Genomic DNA, 18,975 nt, shown 5'->3' with positions numbered 1-18,975 from the left:
TTTTATATGGTTTGTAACAGGACGTAAGGTCATATTTTTTGAGGATATTGGTTATTTTCTCAGAGGTGCCCTGGATGTAGGGGATGGTGATAGACTTGGTGTAATCTTTATTGTGGAGAGGGGGAGGGGGGGGTTGTGGTTTACTGGTTTTAGTATTTTTTGGATTTTTTGGGGTTATAGCCATTGGCTAAGAAAGTGTTGAGGATGTGGTTTAGTTCAGTAGTTAGGGCCTTGTTATCTGAGCAGATTAATTTTGCCCTGTTATATAGTGTTTTTATAACCCCATATTGTTGTGAGGGGGGGGACTGCTCGTGAATGTATCTGCCAGTGTGGGTGGGTTTTCTGTGAACAGAGAAACCAAAGATCCATCAAGCTGGCAGGTGATTAAAGTGTCTAGGAAGGGGAGGGTGTTGTTTTCCTCTTTTTCTAAGGTAAACTGGACTCTGGGGTGTTGGTTGTTTAAGTGTGTTAGGAAGGAGTGGAGTGTGTCTGAGCCATGTGGCCAAATAGCAAACATATCATCCACATAACGAAGCCAAATAGTGGGTTTTTGTGGGGCAGAGTTTAAGGCTTTCTCTTCAAATGTCTCCATAAAGAAATTGGACAAGGGTGGGGAAAGCGGTGAACCCATGGCTGTCTCCTCTATCTGTTTGTAGAACTTTCCTTGCCAAACGAAATAGCCTGAGTTCATTGTGAACTGAAATAGGGCTGAGATATCGGGTGGAAACTTGGCTGGGATGAGCTCTAGGGTTTCTTTGAGTGGGACATTAGTGAATAGGGAGGAGACGTCAAAACTGACCATTATGTCAGTGTGTTGGAGTGTGAGATTTTCTATACTGGCTTTAAAGTGGGCTGAGTTTTTTATGTGTGATGGTGTGTTGCCAGTGTAGTGTGTGAGCGTTTTGGCTAAATGTTTCGCTAATTTATATGTGGGGGAATCAATGCCATCCACTATGGGACGCAATGGCACATTTTGTTTATGTATTTTTGGGAGTCCATATAATCGGGGGGGGGGGGTCTAGAGTTATAAGGTTTTAGTTTGTTGGTGACTTCCACAGGCCGAGAAGTGACCTTCTTAAGGAGTCTGTGGAGAGTTCTAATCTGAGAGCTGATTGGATTATATTCAATGGGGAGGTAAGTCGTACGGTCTAGTACTAAAGCAGTTAGCTTACCTTTGTAGTCTTTTTGATTGAGCACCACAGTGGCATTTCCCTTATCCGCCTTGGTGATTACTATTTTTTTGTTGTTTTTCAATTCTTGTAGGGCAGCATATTCCATTTTGGATAAGTTGGTTTTTGGAGGTTTGGCTTTAGTGAGAACACTGACTTCCAGTCTAACGTTGTTGGCGATATGGTTAGGCAGGTTGCGAATCCCACGTTCTATCTGGATCATGATTTCTTCTGCAGGTATTCTTTTATATGCGTTGTTAATTCCATAAACTAATCACCAGTTATGTCTGACCAACGTATAAGCCTTGCTACTAGAATATTAGACTGGATGTAATCTGTGTTCTCACCAAAGCAAGACCACCAAAAACCAAGATATCCAATAGTGAATATGTTTGGTTTTTCTTCATTTCCTCATTCCCATTTCTTCATTTCCTGTAAGGCTCTACAGGAAATGAAGAAAGACAAAGAAATAGTAATCACCAAAGCGGATAAGGGGAACGCCAAAGTGGTGCTCAACCATACTGACTACACAGGTAAGCTTAATACTTTACTATTAGATCGGGCTACGTACCTTCCCATTGAATACAATCCCACCAATTCACAAATCAGAAAACTCCATAGGCTCCTTAAGAAGGTCATTTGTTGGCCTGTTGAAGTTACTAACAAATTAAAACCTTTTAACTCTACCCCCCCCCCCCCCCCCGTATATATGGGCTCCCAAAAATACATAAACAAAATGTGCCATTACGTCTCCTAGTGGATGACATTGATTCCCCCATGTACAAATTAGCCAAACATTTAGTCAAAGTGCTCGCACACTATACTGGCAACACACCATCAGACATAAAAAAACTCAGCCCACTTCAAAGCCAGTGTAGAAAACCTTACACTCCAACATACTGATATAATGGTCAGTTTTGATGTCTCCTTCTTATTCACAAATGTCCCACTCAAGGAAACCTTAGAGCTCATCCAAGCCAAATTTCCTCCTGATATCTCAGCCCTATTTCAGTTCACAATGAACTCGGGCTATTTCGTTTGGCAGGGAAAATTCTACAAACAGATAGAGGGGACAGCCATGGGTTCACCACTCTCCCCGCCCTTGGCCAACTTCTTTAGAAAACCTTAAACTCTGCCCCACAAAAACCTACCATACAGCTTCACTACGTTGTTGTGTTCGCTATTTGGCCACATGGCTCTGATACACTCCTCTCCTTCTTAATGCACTTAAACAACCAACATCCCAGAATCAAGTTCATCCTGGAAAAAGAGGAAAACAACAGCCTCCCTTTCCTAGACACACTAGTCACCCCGCCAGCCTGATGGAACCTTGGTTTTCTCAGTTTATAGAAAACCCACCCATACAGGCACGTACATTCACCAACAATTCTCCCCCCCCCCCCCCCAGAACAATATGGAGTGATTAAGACACTATACAACAGGGCTAAATTAATCTGTTCAAATGACAATGCCCTAACCACTGAACTAAATCACATCCTTAACACTTTCTCAGCAAATAACTATAATCCCCAAAAAATATTAAAACCAGTAAACCACAGCCCCCCCCCCCCCCCTTCACAAAAAAGATTACTCTAAATCCATCACCATTCCCTACATCTGGGGCACCTTAGAAAAAATTACCAAAATCCTGAATAAACATGACCTGACTGTTAAATTGTGAATGAAGGATTTTATGATTATTAATACTTTATTCATGATTTAACATGAATTGCATTTCCTGAGCTAAGTTTGCTCCTATGTAAATTCTAATTTAAACACTTACTGTTATTTGTTCATTGAAATAATAATTGTAATCTTTTTTTTATTATTATTCTGTATAAATTCTTTATATAACTTGTAAATGTATCCTAAGTGAACTGTAATATATGCATTTTATTTGTTATATGGAAAGTGAAAGTATTTCTAATGGACTCTGCTAATGTGATTTGATTGGCTGCTGTCAGAAAACTAAGTTATTTTTAGATAGTGCATGCCTTGGCATAGGGAACTGTACAACGATCATGTGGGAATTTGGTTGAGAACTGAACGAGTGGAAAATAAAAACAAGTTTGGGTGGGAAAAGGAAGGAGAATTATGAGATAGTGGAAGAATGAACCAGAAGGAAAATGGAGAGAGCGTAAGAAGGTCGTGAGATGTGATCTAATATGGGATCATACGATGTAACAAAGATTTGAAAACTTGTTCCGATTTTAATGAATCTTACTTTGAACTCATATTTATTTATAGTTTCCTGTCACCTTGTAAAGGAGTGAAAGGATAATAATATGATCGAGATTTATCGTAAGATAAGTTATTACAAGCAAGAAAATACATTTTCCAGTCTTAACAAATAAGTTAGTGAACTCGAGGATACTATAACTTTTGTGTTGTCTATAGTGGAAGATTATCGAGTGCCTAGAAGTAATGTAAGAGTTTTCCATAATGTGCAAGCTATGATGATCATACCGGTAAGAATATCTATTCTATAACTAATGTGTGATAGTGTTGCTTGTGTCAGGAGAACTTGGTCAAATTTCGTGTTGTTGGAGCCAGCTAGTCAAGCTTGAATGAGTGATATTATAAAACATTTTCCTTGTGAAACTAATGTGAGAAACTTCACTGAAGAATTAGTTCATGTTTGAATGTGTTATCTCACAATGTATATGTAAATGCAAGACTGAGCCTTTTAAGAACTATTTTAATCCTCTGATAGATATTGATGATGCCAGCTAAATGTTTGATGAAATTGAAGTTTGTGATTATTCTATGAGACTAAAAAGAATTACTTTTTAAGTGTTTTGCTGAATATTGTTGTTGTTTAAGGTGAAACTAAGTTGAAATCCTAACGGATGAGAATTGTGAAAGCCTTATATATATGTTCTAGCAGTAAATGATGCACACAGCTGAGTAGAATCTAAATACTTTATTGAATGCATAAACTGTTTTCTAATTGTATTGATCTTGATAGAATTCTTGTTTCTTATGTAAGAATAATTTTGTAAGAGAATTAAATATCTTGTGTAACTTGATTCTTGTGCTTGCCTAATTTCAGTTTTATTGCACCGCTCATTAAAATACGAATCTTGCGGGAAATCCTAAAAATAAGCAGAAATTATCGACCTCCAGTGAGTTCACGTTAATGTTGTGCTAATTGATGCTTGATTCCTTCACAATAATTGTGTGATTTCAAACATAGAGTGGCGCAGTGAAATAAAAATTTTCTTTATGTTTGAATGTGGGATCAACCAACAGCTAGCAAATGTAAAGTTGGATGAACGAGAAAACTGAAGATATTTATAAATTAATAATACTTCATTCACAATTTAACAAAGGCTTACTCTTTCTCTGAAAAATTTTTCTTTTCACATAGATCTCTGGGAAGATTCAGACTTTCTACTTCTTTCTTGAGGTCTCAGATAGTGCTTAGTCTGAATAAAATTTAATTTCTCATTACAGTCTGTGTATCTATTTCTCTCCACTTGGATTCTTGCTGTTTTTATCACAGGGAAAAATTCTTGAATAAACATGACCTGACCTCTTGTTACAGACCATATAGAAAATTGGCATCCCTTATCCGCTCCAATAAAGACCAACCACTTCCCCTAGACCTGGTGTATACCAGGTCCCTTGCAGCTGTAAGCTGTCCTACTTTGGCCAAACAGGCAGGACAGTGAATATCAGAATTTCATAACTGGCAGATCATGCTCTGGATACACGCCACAGTAATACACCGCAGCAAGTATAAATTTGAAAGACTATTCATAGAATCAGCCTCAGCCCTAAGAAATATGCCAAACTTCAACAAATTTGGATGCATGAGACTGTCCCAAATTTGGGAGATGTACATCTTGAGAACTTCAGCCCACCTGCCAAGAATACCTAATATAGCCGCTAGGAGGAACCATAGGACTTTAGGAAAAACAGTAGTTTCCTCGCTTCGACCTCATTTGCTGTTTTAGTGCCTGCGTGCATGTGTCTTAATCTTATGTTCCCATGAAGATGGCAACGTGACGTTGCCGAAATATAGGAAGTATATATTAAAGTTTATTTTAATTTATATTCCACTATACATTGTGAATTCCTTAAGTTATTTAATAATCAGGTGCAGTCCTTTATGAAGTGAAACAATGTTGAAACTACTTTGTTGCAAGGTTTATGTTAATCAAGCATATCAAAGCTGCCATTAATTCTCTGGAGCATTCACTTAAAATTACGCTGTGCTGTCTATTGCCTTATTAACATTGTTTGCATAATTTATTATATACTTAATTTGCACTCACTATTTAGCCCTCGCACAAGTTCTGTATATCATACTTAATGAGGATATCATACCTTGATATCTTCACTCATGGTATGTTTCAATTATATCCTCTACAGCCAGTTGCCTGTCTACCCATATCCATTTACTAATATTCTTTCATCTATTGGCATATCTTGTAAGAATTGGATTTTTTTCTTGGCCTAATTGGCTAAACTCTGCTCATGATGTATAACATTCACTTTCCCTACCAGCTGTGGCACTTTTCAAGCCTGCGTTTTATACTCGTGTAACTGATTACTGCATCCATGCCTCCTAGATTGCACTTTGTCACCTTTACACCTACCAGATTTAACCTCCTGACTTTTGAAATGCATTCAGACATTGCTATTGTTAAATATTTCGTAACAAATACCCAAGCAACCTTGATCTACTTCCCACTTAACTCACTTTATGCTGTTTTTCCAAGCTGTCTCTTGAGCTGTTCATAATCACTGGCCTCTATAGTGGCACAGATCCTTTCCTCACAGAAGCCTTCGTGTGGCCAGTCACTACCCAGATGATTACACCTTGGTCATTTCCTGCTGGAGATGAATGCAATGCCTCACAGGAACATCCTTTCATGTAATGATCAAATCCAATACTCAGTTCTTGTTTTTTATGAAGCCTGAAAATTCTGCATGTTTAACCACCTTCCCTGGTCAAGACTGCTTGATAGGCTCTTTATTTAGAAATAATATGGGTTTGCACTGGAAGATATGTTCTTCAGGCCTATGCACCACCCTTCACAAAAATTCGGCATTGTCAAGATTGTCAAGGAGGGGGGAGATATATATATATTCCCCCTCCATCGCTTTTTTTGGGGGGGGGACTAGGGATTTGCAACTGTAACTCAGATGAGGGCATCTGTAATTAAGGTACCCAAACTCATCAAACCAATTTCTCATCCTCCTTCATTCCCTCTCCCTCTACTCTTTGGAATAGTCTTCCCCATACAATTTTTCCTAATGATTACAACTCTGGGCTCTTCAAGAAGCTCGTCATCATCATCATCATCAAATTCCTGCTATATACCCTCAAGAGGTGTACAGGATATGATAGTACAATATGAAAAATTTACATCATTATTAACTTCCTATTCTACGATTTTCCTCCAAATCAGTCTGTTACCTGTTGAGACTCCAACATTATCATCTTATATTTCTGTCTTCTAAGGCACTTTTTACCGTATCAATCCACCTATATCTTGGTCTTCCTCTGGGTCTTTTTCCTGCCAGTCTGGCAGAGAACACTTGATTTGCCAATCTTTCCTCTCCCATTTTGTGTTTAAGTGAACCATACTACCTGAGATTAGCTCTGCTAATGCATTCCTGGATGCTGACAATATCAAGTTCTTTCCTAATATCTTTGTTTTAATATGATATTGCCATTGATACCATCTCTTCATGCCCCTAATCTTTCTCAGGACTCATATTTGCAGTCTCTAGTCTCTTCAAGAAGCTGTATGGGATAAAGTCCAGAAGATGAAAGATGGATAAACCCACCATTTGCCTATCCTGGAATATAATGGATGTATTGTTGCTGATTCCAAAGCTATTGTAGATGTGTTGAGAGAAAACTTTGCCAGAATCTCAGCAACAATTTCATATCCTCCTAAATTATATATATATATATTGAAAGGGCAATAAGAGACACAGTGACTACACTTTTGTACCAAGGAGATAGAGCCAAACAATAAGCCATTTGTCACACCTCAAACGAGCGCTTTTCCTGTCTCACCCTAGTGCAGTAGGCCTTGATAATATCCATTATGAGATGATAAAATGCCTCCCATCATCTTCTGTGGATCTCCTTCTCTTGCTGTTGTACAGCAAGAGAAGGAGAATTATCATACTGAATCTTAAAATCCTTAACACTCCTTGCATTAACAATATATATTCTGGTAATGTGTTACATTCGCATTTCTCTAAGATTAAAAAAAAAGTACTCCTCACATCCCTATTCACACTCTTACTCAACTTCCAGGGATGATCTCAGCTTCTGCTCCTCACACCTTCTACTCTTTTTATAATCCCATCTGTATTAATCCAATAAAATCCCTTCATAAATTTAAATATCTCTATCATATCACCTGCCTGTTGTCCCACCAAACTCTACAGTCCACATTCCTTTTAACCTCTCTCCATAACCAGCATTCCAGAGTGTTGATATTGTCTTAGTCACTCGTCCAGGATGAGTGACTCAGACCAGTGCTTTATACAGTGGCACAACTACCAGATAAAGATAAAGGTAGACCTCATGGCCATGAGGTTTACCTTTATCTTTAGGTACTATAATAGTGACTTTTGATGAGAGAGGGAGTTGGGGGGGGGGGGAAGAGGAGGAAGCACAGGTGACAGAGATGGCATCTAATGGTCTTTGCAAGAGACCTGAAGGCATGAATACTATTTGAATAGGAAGCACATTTTCTTTTGTTACTCCTTTCAGCATACTGGGATTTTACATTGGTTGCATGCTTCACTGTAGGCTGAGTGTGAAACTGAAGTTATTTTCACATGCCACTCATGGTATGCAGATTTTTTTTTCTTGAACTGCCGTATTGTTAAACCATAGTTTGAAAAGTGGGGGTTGCAGTTTCAGACAGTGAGGAATGAAGGCTTTCGTGCCATTGAGAATAGTTTCTCACTACCAAGCATTACTCCCATGAAGCAGGTTTTTGAATTCAAAGAGTGGAAGTAGTAGCCTGATCATGGAGAGAAAGTGCAGAAGTTCTTGTCCCACTTGACACCCTTATAGTGAAAAGGACATGAGGTTTTGGATGGTTTGGGAGAAGACATTCTATTTTTTATGCATTTTTTTATACTGGGTTCTTCATAACAAATCTTCGGTCTCATTTAATATATAATAATATATACTTAAAATATTTCATCATCATCAAATTCTTGTTATGTGCACTTAGGAGGATGGACAGGATATTAAAATAATACTACATGAAAAAGTTATATCATTACTCAGATTTCTCCAAATTAATCTCTCAAGACTTCAATATAATTAGATCGTATATTTCTTTCTAAGATACATCTTACTGTATAAATCCACCTAGACCTTGGTCTGTCTCTGTGTCTTTTTCCTGCCATTCTAGCAAAAAAAAAAACTTGTTTGGTAACTATTCTTCTCCCATCTTGTTTAAATGACCATAAAATTTTTTCAAGTTAAGAAATGTTTGAATGCTATCTTGTATACAACTAGTGTGTTGACTGATTTCTGTCATATTCCATAAAAAATTATTCAGTTGACTTCCTACCATACTAGCTTTGCTAATTCTGTTGTCTATTTTCCATATTTAGTTTTCTATCTTCACTTAAAATTATGCCTAAGAACCTACAGAACAAGTAATGTTTTACTTGTTCTGTAGGTTCTTTGTTCAGAATGCAGGTGATGTTTACGATGCCCATTTTCATTGTTGTTGTCTTTTTATTGCTGATTTTCATATCAAATTTATTATAGCATTTATTCAGTTCAGTTAGGAAATCCTTCAGAATTGTACTGGATTTATTGAGGAATATAACATCATCTGCATCAAGTAAAGAGCTGAGATTAACATCTCCAATTTTGACATGAAGTTTAGTACCACTTTCTGTCATAATGTGATTCATATAGATGAATAATACTGACAATAATGTGCACCCTTGTCTCACATCGATTTAACATCAAAACATTTTCCTGTACCTCCTTCAATTCTAACTGCTGACTTACAACTCAAATATAGACAATGTATTGGCCAATATATGTCCTGCTTACACCATTTGACTAACATTTTGAACACCTTTTTTCTTGGCATTTTGTTATGCTTTTTCCAAATCTACAAAACTAAATACAGATCTTTGTTATATTCTCATGATTTTTTCGACCTCTGTTTGGCCTGAATATGACTTGTTCTTCTCCAAACTTCTGTGCTACAATTTTTCTTAACCTTTTTTCAAATATAGTTGTATAAAATATTTTAAATATATAATTAAAATATAAAAAATATATAATAAAAATTATATAATTAGTCAGGCTAAAGTCTAGTTAAAGCCGTGATAATAGATAATTACTAGTCATAAAATATGCTTCCTTAGAACATATTGTATATTTATTTGTCTTAATTTGATTTGATTTTAGCACTGATGTTGAAGATGCAGTGAAAGCAGAAAATTGTCTATTATTAGAAGCTCCAGATAATGGCTCTACTGGTTATCTTGCTGTTCCTGCTTGCCAGTTGCTATTGTCATCTCAAATTTCCCATCAGATTCAACACATTTCTGTACTGTCAGAGGCTAGAGTGATTGAGATATATGGACATCATGGTGAATATTTGAAGACAGTCAGGAATGAGCTTCTGGAAGTGGTGGATGATATGGCTGTTTTTAGGGGAGATATTGAATTTGAGCGTCCACTTACTGTTTGTTCTTTAAAGGTATGCAATATTCTGTGAATGTTTATAAAAATGATGTACTTTAGTTTTTTTTTTTTTTAGGTTATATATAGCTGAATGAATGTCAGACATTTGTTGTATCAGCTTCTTACAGTATTACAAGAATTCTTAAAAAACAATACTGGCAAAATTTAATATAGATTAACTTTACAACAAAAATATTTATGAACATATCAGTTAAAAAAAAGCTATTTTTCTTTTTTCATTAAAAAAAAAAAATACTGCTACCAGTTATAATTGGAAATGACAGCTTTTCTAATAGCAAAACATAACCATTCGATGTGTGCTCTCACTACTGGTGTACATGTATACCACTCATCAGATTTTAACTTGATAAAAGAAAAAAAAATTATGAGCCTCCATAGCTCCGTCAGTTTCAAACTATGCCCTTTGGTTAGAAAGCCTTAAGGTTTGAATCTCATTTAGGGTGCAAAAAACCTTTATCGGTGCCTTTCATGTGAGGGTGTATTAGCTTATCTCATACAGAGGTGGCAGGATTCTTTTCTCCTGGGAACTAAAATGTTTCATTCCATAAAACAGGCAGACTGGCCAGAAGAGCGCATGCAATAGGACACTACTGGAATAAGGAATAACCACCCTGTTCTGTTGGATTTAGTTTCGAATGCCTGCACGGTATGGTGTGACCTATGTTTAAGCATAAAACAAGAGGAAAAGATATGTAATAATTTTTTAGTATCTTGTCATGAGAATTAAGATATATTGATGTGTTCTCTATTTGGCCACATGGCTTAGACACATTAGATCTCCTCCTCCATCTCAACAGCTATCACCCCAGAATCCAGTTCACTATAGAAATAAAAATAACAATAACCTGCCTTTTTAGATACTCTAATTACATGTCTGCCCAATGGCACCCTTTCTTTCTCAGTTTACAGAAAACCCACCCACACAGATAGATACATACATAAACTTTCCCATCATTTCACTTCTCAACAATATGGTGCTATCAAAATCCTTGTCAATAGAGCCTCCACCCTCTCTTCTGCATTTGTTGTAGTTCTTTGGCATTGGAACCATAAATTATCCATCTCTTCATTCTCCCCACATCCTTCTCGACATATAGGCTACAGTAATGCTATTGCTATTCCCTATATCTGAGCACCTGTAGAAAAAATAGCCAGAACTTTAATGAAATAAAGTTCTAGCTATTCTCTGCACTACTTTTGAACCTCATCTGAAACTGGCTTCCTTTCTCTGAACTTCCTCCCCTCTCTGTTTCATGTGTTTACAAGGTTTCTTGTTCTTGCAACTTTTCATATTATGGTCAAATTGGAAGATCTGCTAGCATTTGCTTAGATGAACACAAAAAGTACATCCACATCCAATACTATGGTCAGTCAGGTCTAGCTGACCATGCCTTGGATACTATGTAGCAGTATCATCAGATGGAATGAAACTATTATGCTCATCACAGCAAATACAAACTTAAAAGACTCTTTTTAGAATCAGCAGCAGATTTAAAAATCCATCCTAATCTTAATAAATGTGTTAAACTTCCCAAGATTTGAGAAACTTTAATTCTTATGCCTCCTGCTCAACAGCTAAGGATGGCTAACAGCACCCATAGAGGGTATACCTCATAGGACTTCAGACTTTAGATAGTCTAATTTCTTCCACTTATTGTTTTTTCATGTTTGTTTTTGTGTATGTGTTGTCATAATTTTAATATTGTATTCCTGATGTTGTTTCTGTTACTGAGACAAAATATTGGAACAATCAAACCTGCAGTTTAATTATTTCTCTTTGTGCTATATTCTTTCCATTAAATTTTAGTATGAGTGTAAACCTGCACTTAAGCCTAAACACGCAATTGCTTCGCATTCAATAATATAATCTTCGTATGCTCTTCAACTAAACAGTAGCAAGGAAAGTGATTTCGTAGTGGTAGTGGTGGTAGTGCATCTTCGATCTTTTATGCATTCTGTGATGCATAGTGCATATGTTAAGGGAGGAAGGTGCATTTATACTGCATCAGATTTCTTCTAGTGAACCAAGTCTTGCCATCCATGCTTTGTACATAAGTCACAAAATGGGGTTGCATGGTGCTGCTCCTGTATTAGCTAGAAATCTGAATCTGTTATTCCTTACATAAAAAAGACTGAAAGCCAGATTTTCTTGATATAGAAAGTAATCTTTGTAAACTGTAATCTAACAGAGAACACTTTTTTTTTGGTCTAGTGCATTTATAGTTTGTCTTTATGATGGCATTCCTTATTTCTCTAATGATGTATGCATTTGCAACAACAACAACCATTAAATCATAAAGCATTCACTAACATTGTCTTGTTTCTACATGTTTTATATGTTCACTCAGAGAATATTGATAATACTATAGGATAGTACAGAATAGTACACTAGAATCCATGGGTAAGGTTGTTTCAGGTCTGCAGTCACTGTGTCCATGCACAGGAGAAACAGAAATGGTGATATGGCAGATCCTTGGTGGATGCCTACCTGAATGTTAAATGGCTTGGTGAACACCAATAGCACAGCAGTTGGAGCCAGTGGTGTTAGAAGAACTGCATCCAGTGTATATAACCTTCAAGGATGTCATGGGTGCATAGAGAGTACCAAATCAGTTCATGTGGGACCCGATCGAATGCCTTCTCCTGGTCCAGGAAGGCCATGTAGACCATCTTACTTTTCTTCCTGTGTCATCTTTTCATTAGTAGGCAGATGGTATGGATTACATCTGTCATCCCACAACCTTTTACAAAGCCACATCAATTTGGTGATATAGTCACAATGTCTCTTAAACAGGCATCGATTATGCATTCAAAAATCTTTATGGTGTGGGAGAGGAGGCGAATGAGGCAGACATTTAATTAGTGCAGACAATGACATCATTTGCCTTTCCAAATGCTTACTGTAGTGCTAGTCTGTCAGTCAGATGGGATCTTGTTTTCCTTGATGCATTTGTTGAACAGTCCTGTCAAAAGCTCCACCCCTGGTCTTAATGTTTTCTGGACTTCTATGGGGATATCATCAGGCCCAGTTGTCTTGTGGTTTTTCATAGCATGGATGGCATTTGCAACCTCTGTGGGTGTGATAAGTAGTACAACTCCAAGAACAGGGTCAGCAGTGGGAATTGGTAAATGTGGGTAATCTTCATTACATCTTCTCCTTCTTCTTTGGCACTACCAAATAGAACCTTGTAGAGCCTTGGCCTCCAATTTTTGGGTTTCATAACTCACTATGAGGTGGGGTCATTAACCCCAAGCTCATGTGTAATTCTGTGAAGTGTTGCATTCTTAAGACCGGTTTGCTTGTTTTGTAGGAGGAAAAATCCCAGATAAACTGGGGAGAAAAACCCTGCAGTCCACGCACAAGACGGGCTAACTTGGCTATGTCTGAGAAAGATCCTTAGCTCCTCATGTCAGCGACGAGAATGGAACGCAGGACACTCCTTTCCGGGGCATATGGGTTGCAGAGCATGCAACCACGCAGACATTCTTCATTACATATTGCATTAAAATAATCATGTCATTGTGTGATTTTCTTTCTTGACTACTATGTATAATAACTACAACACTTTTTTAGAATGTTAGTCAAGTGACTTTTAATTTATCGTACTACATGTTTCGCCGATTCTGCTATCGGCATCTTCAGGAATACAATTGATAAGCATATATGAAGGTAACAGACTAGGTTTTTAACCGACAGTTCTAATTCATACAAAATTAGTATTGTGCGAGACAATGCGTGTGTCTCGGAAACAAGATTTATTTGTTACGAGACATAATGTAATTTGCGTGAAAGTTCATTTCTTTGACGTTTAGTAATCTAATTAAAGCTTTCCAATTTTCGGGTAGGATTAGGCCTTGATTCTTATTTAGGTTTCCTGTTGAACGGGCTACCATAGCAGCTTCCTTGAAGGTTCTGGGTTCTGGAATGGTAGTGCTCTTCTATATAGGGCATATGACTCTTATCCCACTCAATGATATGGTTGGTAGATGCAAAATGGCAAGAAAGGCCTGAAATGTCTTGTCTGTTGTTTCTGATACCCTATGTGTTCCTTCTATCTTGTTTCGAAGCTTCTAGAGGTCTGACCAACGTAACTAACACCACAGGAGCAAGGTATATTATATACTCCAGAGTACTTGTGGAAAGGACGATGGTCTTTTGGTGATCTTAAAAATTTCCGAATAGTATTGACCGGCTTGAATGCTACTCTAATATTGTGTGGTTTTAGAAGGATAGCCAATTTTTTGGAAATGCTGCTGACAAATGGAATAGTTATAGTACTGATGTATTGGGTGTCATCACGTTGTCTTTGTGGTATATCCAAAAGAGAATCTTGTTGCAGAGTCGTTTTGGATAACCATTTAAGGATAGCTCTCTGGATATTGTAGCTAATTCTTTTTGTAAGTCATCTTGGTCTGTTGTGTAATGTATAGCTCTTTTCTTAAGCATATGGATAATGCTAAGTTTCTGGGATATATGATGTGACGAGTTGAAATGGAGGTAACGTCCAGTATTCGTAGGTTTTCTATACACAGAGACAGGTTGATACTGTTATTGGTTTGTTTCTTTATTAGGATGTCTAGGAATGGAATTTTTTCATCTTTTTCTATTTCTAATGTGAATTTGATGGTATGGCGGAAACTATTGATTTGGTTGAGGTAATCCATTAGTTCTTCTTTCGTATGATTCCAAAAGATAAAGATGTCATCAACATATCTGTACCAAGTTTTCGGTTTTGGGGTAATTTGGGATAAGAATTTATCTTCTAGGTCTTCCATGAATAAGTTAGCACAAGAAGGAGAGAGGGGGCTACCCATGGCTAATCCGGTAAGTTGTTTGTATACTGTTTTTTGCCAAATGAAATAGTTCGAAGTTAAACAATGATTGAACAAAGTAGTGATGTTTCTTGGGAACAAGTTGTCTAAGATGTTGATGACTTCTACAACTGAAATGTTTGTAAACAGAGATGTGACTTCAAGGCTTGCTAGTATATCATTTTCAGAAATAGGGATGTTTTTTAATTTTTCAATAAAATGTTGTGAGTTTTTAATAGATTTTTAATATAAGTATCCGAGTTGTGAATGTGTTGTTGTAAGATCTTGGCTAGATGTTTGGACAGTTGGTAAGTAGGAGGATAGATTCCATCAACTATTGGACGTAATGGTATACCTTCTTTATGTATTTTTGGAACACCATACAATCTTGGAGTCAACGAGTGCATGAGTTTTAGCTTTCTTATTAAGTCTATAGGCCAGTTAGTCATTCCACGTAATTGTTCATTGGTGTCGTTATGGTTTTTTTGCGTAGGATCCGTACTGAGAACATCATAGACAGACGTGTCTGATAATAGATTTTTAATTTTTTCTTCATAATCTTTTGTATTTAAGATAACAGTATTGTTGCCTTTGTCCGCTTTAAGTATGATGATGTCTTTATTATTCTTTAATTTGAGTAGTGTTCTTCTTTCCATTTGGTTAGAGTTGGTGTTAGGAGATCTTGACGGTGCGGAAAGGATTATGCTACTTTTTAATCATAAGTCATTAGCTATTGGGTGTGGTAGCAATGAGATGGCTTTTTCTAGGTTGCAGATGAACTCTATTTTAGGAATAGCAGTAGGTTTTAAGGCAAAATTGAATCCTTTTTTGAGAATTGAAATCTCAGGTTTTGTTAAAATTTGTTTACATAGGTTTATTATCACTTGGTTATCTGGTAGAGACAGTTTAGAGTTAATGTAATTTTCATATAGCAAGTTGAATTTATCAATTTGCGTATTTTTGTTGTAACTAAAGGTTTTGGTATAACTGTTGCTAATCATATTATCTAAAAGTTGCCAGGTCTCTACGTCAAGGTTATTAGAGATGTCTGTGAGCAAGTCATAGCATTGTGAGTCTATTTGGCTGAGCAAGATTCTCATATGGCAACTTCTTTCTTGGAGAAAGGTAAATGAAGTTCGGTGGTAAATAATATTAGCTTTTTTTGTTTTAAAATATTCTTTGATACGAAGAAATTTTGGGATAACATTGTCTCGACATCTTTTTAAAAAAGTCAGATGGTTTAAATACCTAGCCTTTTTGCATTTTAAACCTTCAAGATTGCGTACCTTTCGTTTAGTGATCTCGTTGATTCTGTTCATGGCGTCATTTTCTTTCTTGATTACTATGTATAATAACTACAACACTTTTTTTAGAATGTTAGTCAAGTGACTTTTAATTTATCGTCCTACATGTTTTACCGATTCTGCTATCGGCATCATCAGGGAATACAATTGGTAAGCATACATGAAGGTAACAGACTACGTTTTTAACTGACAGTTCTAATTCATACAAAATTAGTATTGTGCGAGACAATGCGTGTGTCTCGGGAACAAGATTTATTTGTTACGAGACATGATGTAATTGGTGTGAAAGTTTATTTCTTTGACATTTAGTAATCTAATTAAAGCTTTCCAAATTTCTGGTAGGATTAGGCCTTGATTCTTATTTAGGTTTCCTGTTGAACGGGCAACCATTTCAGCTTCCTTGAAGGTTCTGGAATGGTAGTTTTCTTCTATATAGGGTATATGACTCTTATTCCACTCAATGATATGGTTGGTAGATGCATAATGGCAAGAAAGGCCTGAAATGTCTTGTCTGTTGTCTCTTGAACACATACCCTATGTGTTCCTTCTGTCTCGTTTCGAAGCTTCTAGAGGTCTGACCAACTTAACTTACACCACAGGAGCAAGGTATATTATATACTCCAGAGTACTTGTGGAAAGGATGATGGTCTTTTGGTGATCTTAAAAATTTCCGAATAGTATTGACCGGCTTGAATGCTACTATAATATTATGTGGTTTTAGAAGAATAGCCAATTTTTTGGAAATGCTGCTGACAAATGGAATAGTTATAGTACAGATGTATTGGGTGTCATCACGTTGTCTTTGTGGTACATCTGAAAAGAGAATCTTGTTGCAGAGTCTTTTTGGATAACAATTTAAGGATAGCTCTCTGGATATTGTAGATAATTCTTTTTGTAAAAGCAGCATAATCCTTTCCGCTCCATCAAGATCTTCTAACACCAACTAACCAAATGGAAAGAACACTACTCAAATTAAAGAATAATAAAGATATCATCATACTTAAATTAATGGACAAAGGCAACAATACTGTTATCTTAAATACAAAAGATTATGAAGAAAAAATTAAAAATCTATTATCAGACACGTCTGTCTATGATGTTCTCAGTACAGATCCTACGCAAAAAAAACCATAACGACACCAATGAACTATTACGTGAAATGACTAGACTCTTGACAAGAAAGCTAAAACCCATGCACCCATTGACTCCAAGATTGTATGGTGTTCCAAAAATACATAAAGAAGGTATACCATTACATCCAATAGTTGATGGAATCTATCCTCCTACTTACCAACTGTCCAAACATCTAGCTAAGATCTTACAACAACACATTCACAACTCGGATACTTATATTAAAAATCTATTAAAAACTCACAACATTTTATTGAAAAATTAAAAAACATCCCTATTTCTGAAGATGATATACTAGTAAGCATTGATGTCACATCTCTGTTTACAAACATTCCAGTTGTGAAAGTCATCAACATCTTAGACAACTTGTTCCCAAGAAACATTACTACTTTGTTCAATCATTGTTTAACTTCGAACTACTTCGTTTGGCAATAAACAGTATACAAACAATTACCGGATTCGCCATGGGTAGCCCCCCCCCCCCCCCCCCCCTCCCCTTCTTGTGCTGACTTATTCATGGAAAACCTAGAAGATAAAATCTTATCCCAAATTACCCCAAAATAGAAAACTTGGTACAGATATGTTGATGACATCTTTATCATTTGGAATCATACGAAAGAAGAACTAATGAATTACCTCAACCAAATCAATAGTTTCTCCACCATACCATCAAATTCACATTAGAAATAGAAAAAGATGAAAAACTTCCATTCCTAGACATCCTAATAAAGAAACAAACCAATAAGTATCAACCTGTCTGTGTATAGAAAACCTACGAATACTGGACGTTACCTCCATTTCAACTCGTCATATCATATATCCCAGAAACTTAGCATTATCCATATGCTTAAGAAAAGAGCTATACATTACACAACAGACCAAGATGACTTACACAAAGAATTAACTACAATATCCAGAGAGCTATCCTTAAATGGTTATCCACAAAGACAACGTGATGACACCCAATACATCAGTACTATAACTATTCCATTTGTCAGCAGCATTTTCAAAAAATTGGCTATCCTTCTAAAACCACACAATATTAGAGTAGCATTCAAGCTGGTCAACACTATTCGGAAATTTTTAAGATCACCAAAAGACCCTCATCCATTTTTACAAGTACTCTGGAGTATATAATATACCTTGCTCCTGTGATGTTAGCTACATTGGTCAGACCTCTAGAAGCTTCCAAACGAAACAGAAGGAACACATAGGGTATGTCAGAAACAATAGATGAGACATTTCAGGCCTTTCTTGCCATTTTGCATCTACCAACCATATCATTGAGTGGGATAAGAGTCATATGCCCTATATAGAAGAGCACTACCATTCCAGAACCCAGAACCTTCAAGGAAGCTGCTACGGTTGCCCATTCAACAGAAAACCTAAGTAAGAATCAAGGCCTAATCCTACCAGAAATTTGGAAAGCTTTAATTAGATTACTAAACGTCAAAGAAATGAACTTTCACGCCAATTACATCATGTCTCGTAACAAATAAATCTTGTTCCCGAGACACGCGCATTGTCTCACACAATACTAATTTTGTATGAATTAGAACTGTCAGTTAAAAACCTAGTCTGTTATCTTTATATAGCTTATCAATTGTATTACCTGAAGATTCTGATAGCAAAAATCGGTGAAACATGTAGGATGATAAATTAAAACTCACTTGACTAACTTTCAAAAAAAGTGTTAGAGTTATTAATCATGTCATTATTGGAGGATGTCTGCTGGTTTTTGCAGTAGCTGTTGTTCTGCATCTGATGACATATATAATATGGCTGATTTAGCTAGTCTGTATATATTATTAGCTTCTTCAGGTTTGTCCTGGTGAGT

The 18,975-nt window shown here is 36.5% G+C and overlaps 1 protein-coding gene across 1 annotated transcript in view; it reads left to right on the top strand.

The window, feature by feature from the left end:
• LOC150107194 (uncharacterized) overlaps positions 1-18,975 on the top strand; it is a 58,739-nt gene that overhangs the window by 15,134 nt on the left and 24,630 nt on the right. Inside the window, exon 2 of the mRNA XM_090391737.1 lies at positions 9,592-9,886. Within this exon, the coding sequence (XP_090247863.1) occupies positions 9,592-9,886 (295 nt within the window). The remainder of the gene's footprint in view (positions 1-9,591; positions 9,887-18,975) is intronic.

The sequence above is a fragment of the Typopeltis vanoorti genome, chromosome 4 (assembly GCF_054136105.1).
Source record: "Typopeltis vanoorti isolate ZY-2024b chromosome 4, IOZ_Tvanoo_1.0, whole genome shotgun sequence".
In the NCBI taxonomy this organism is placed as follows: Eukaryota; Metazoa; Arthropoda; class Arachnida; order Uropygi; family Thelyphonidae; genus Typopeltis; species Typopeltis vanoorti.
Note: the sequence above shows the minus strand (reverse complement) of the source record. Positions and strands in the feature narration are given on the sequence as shown.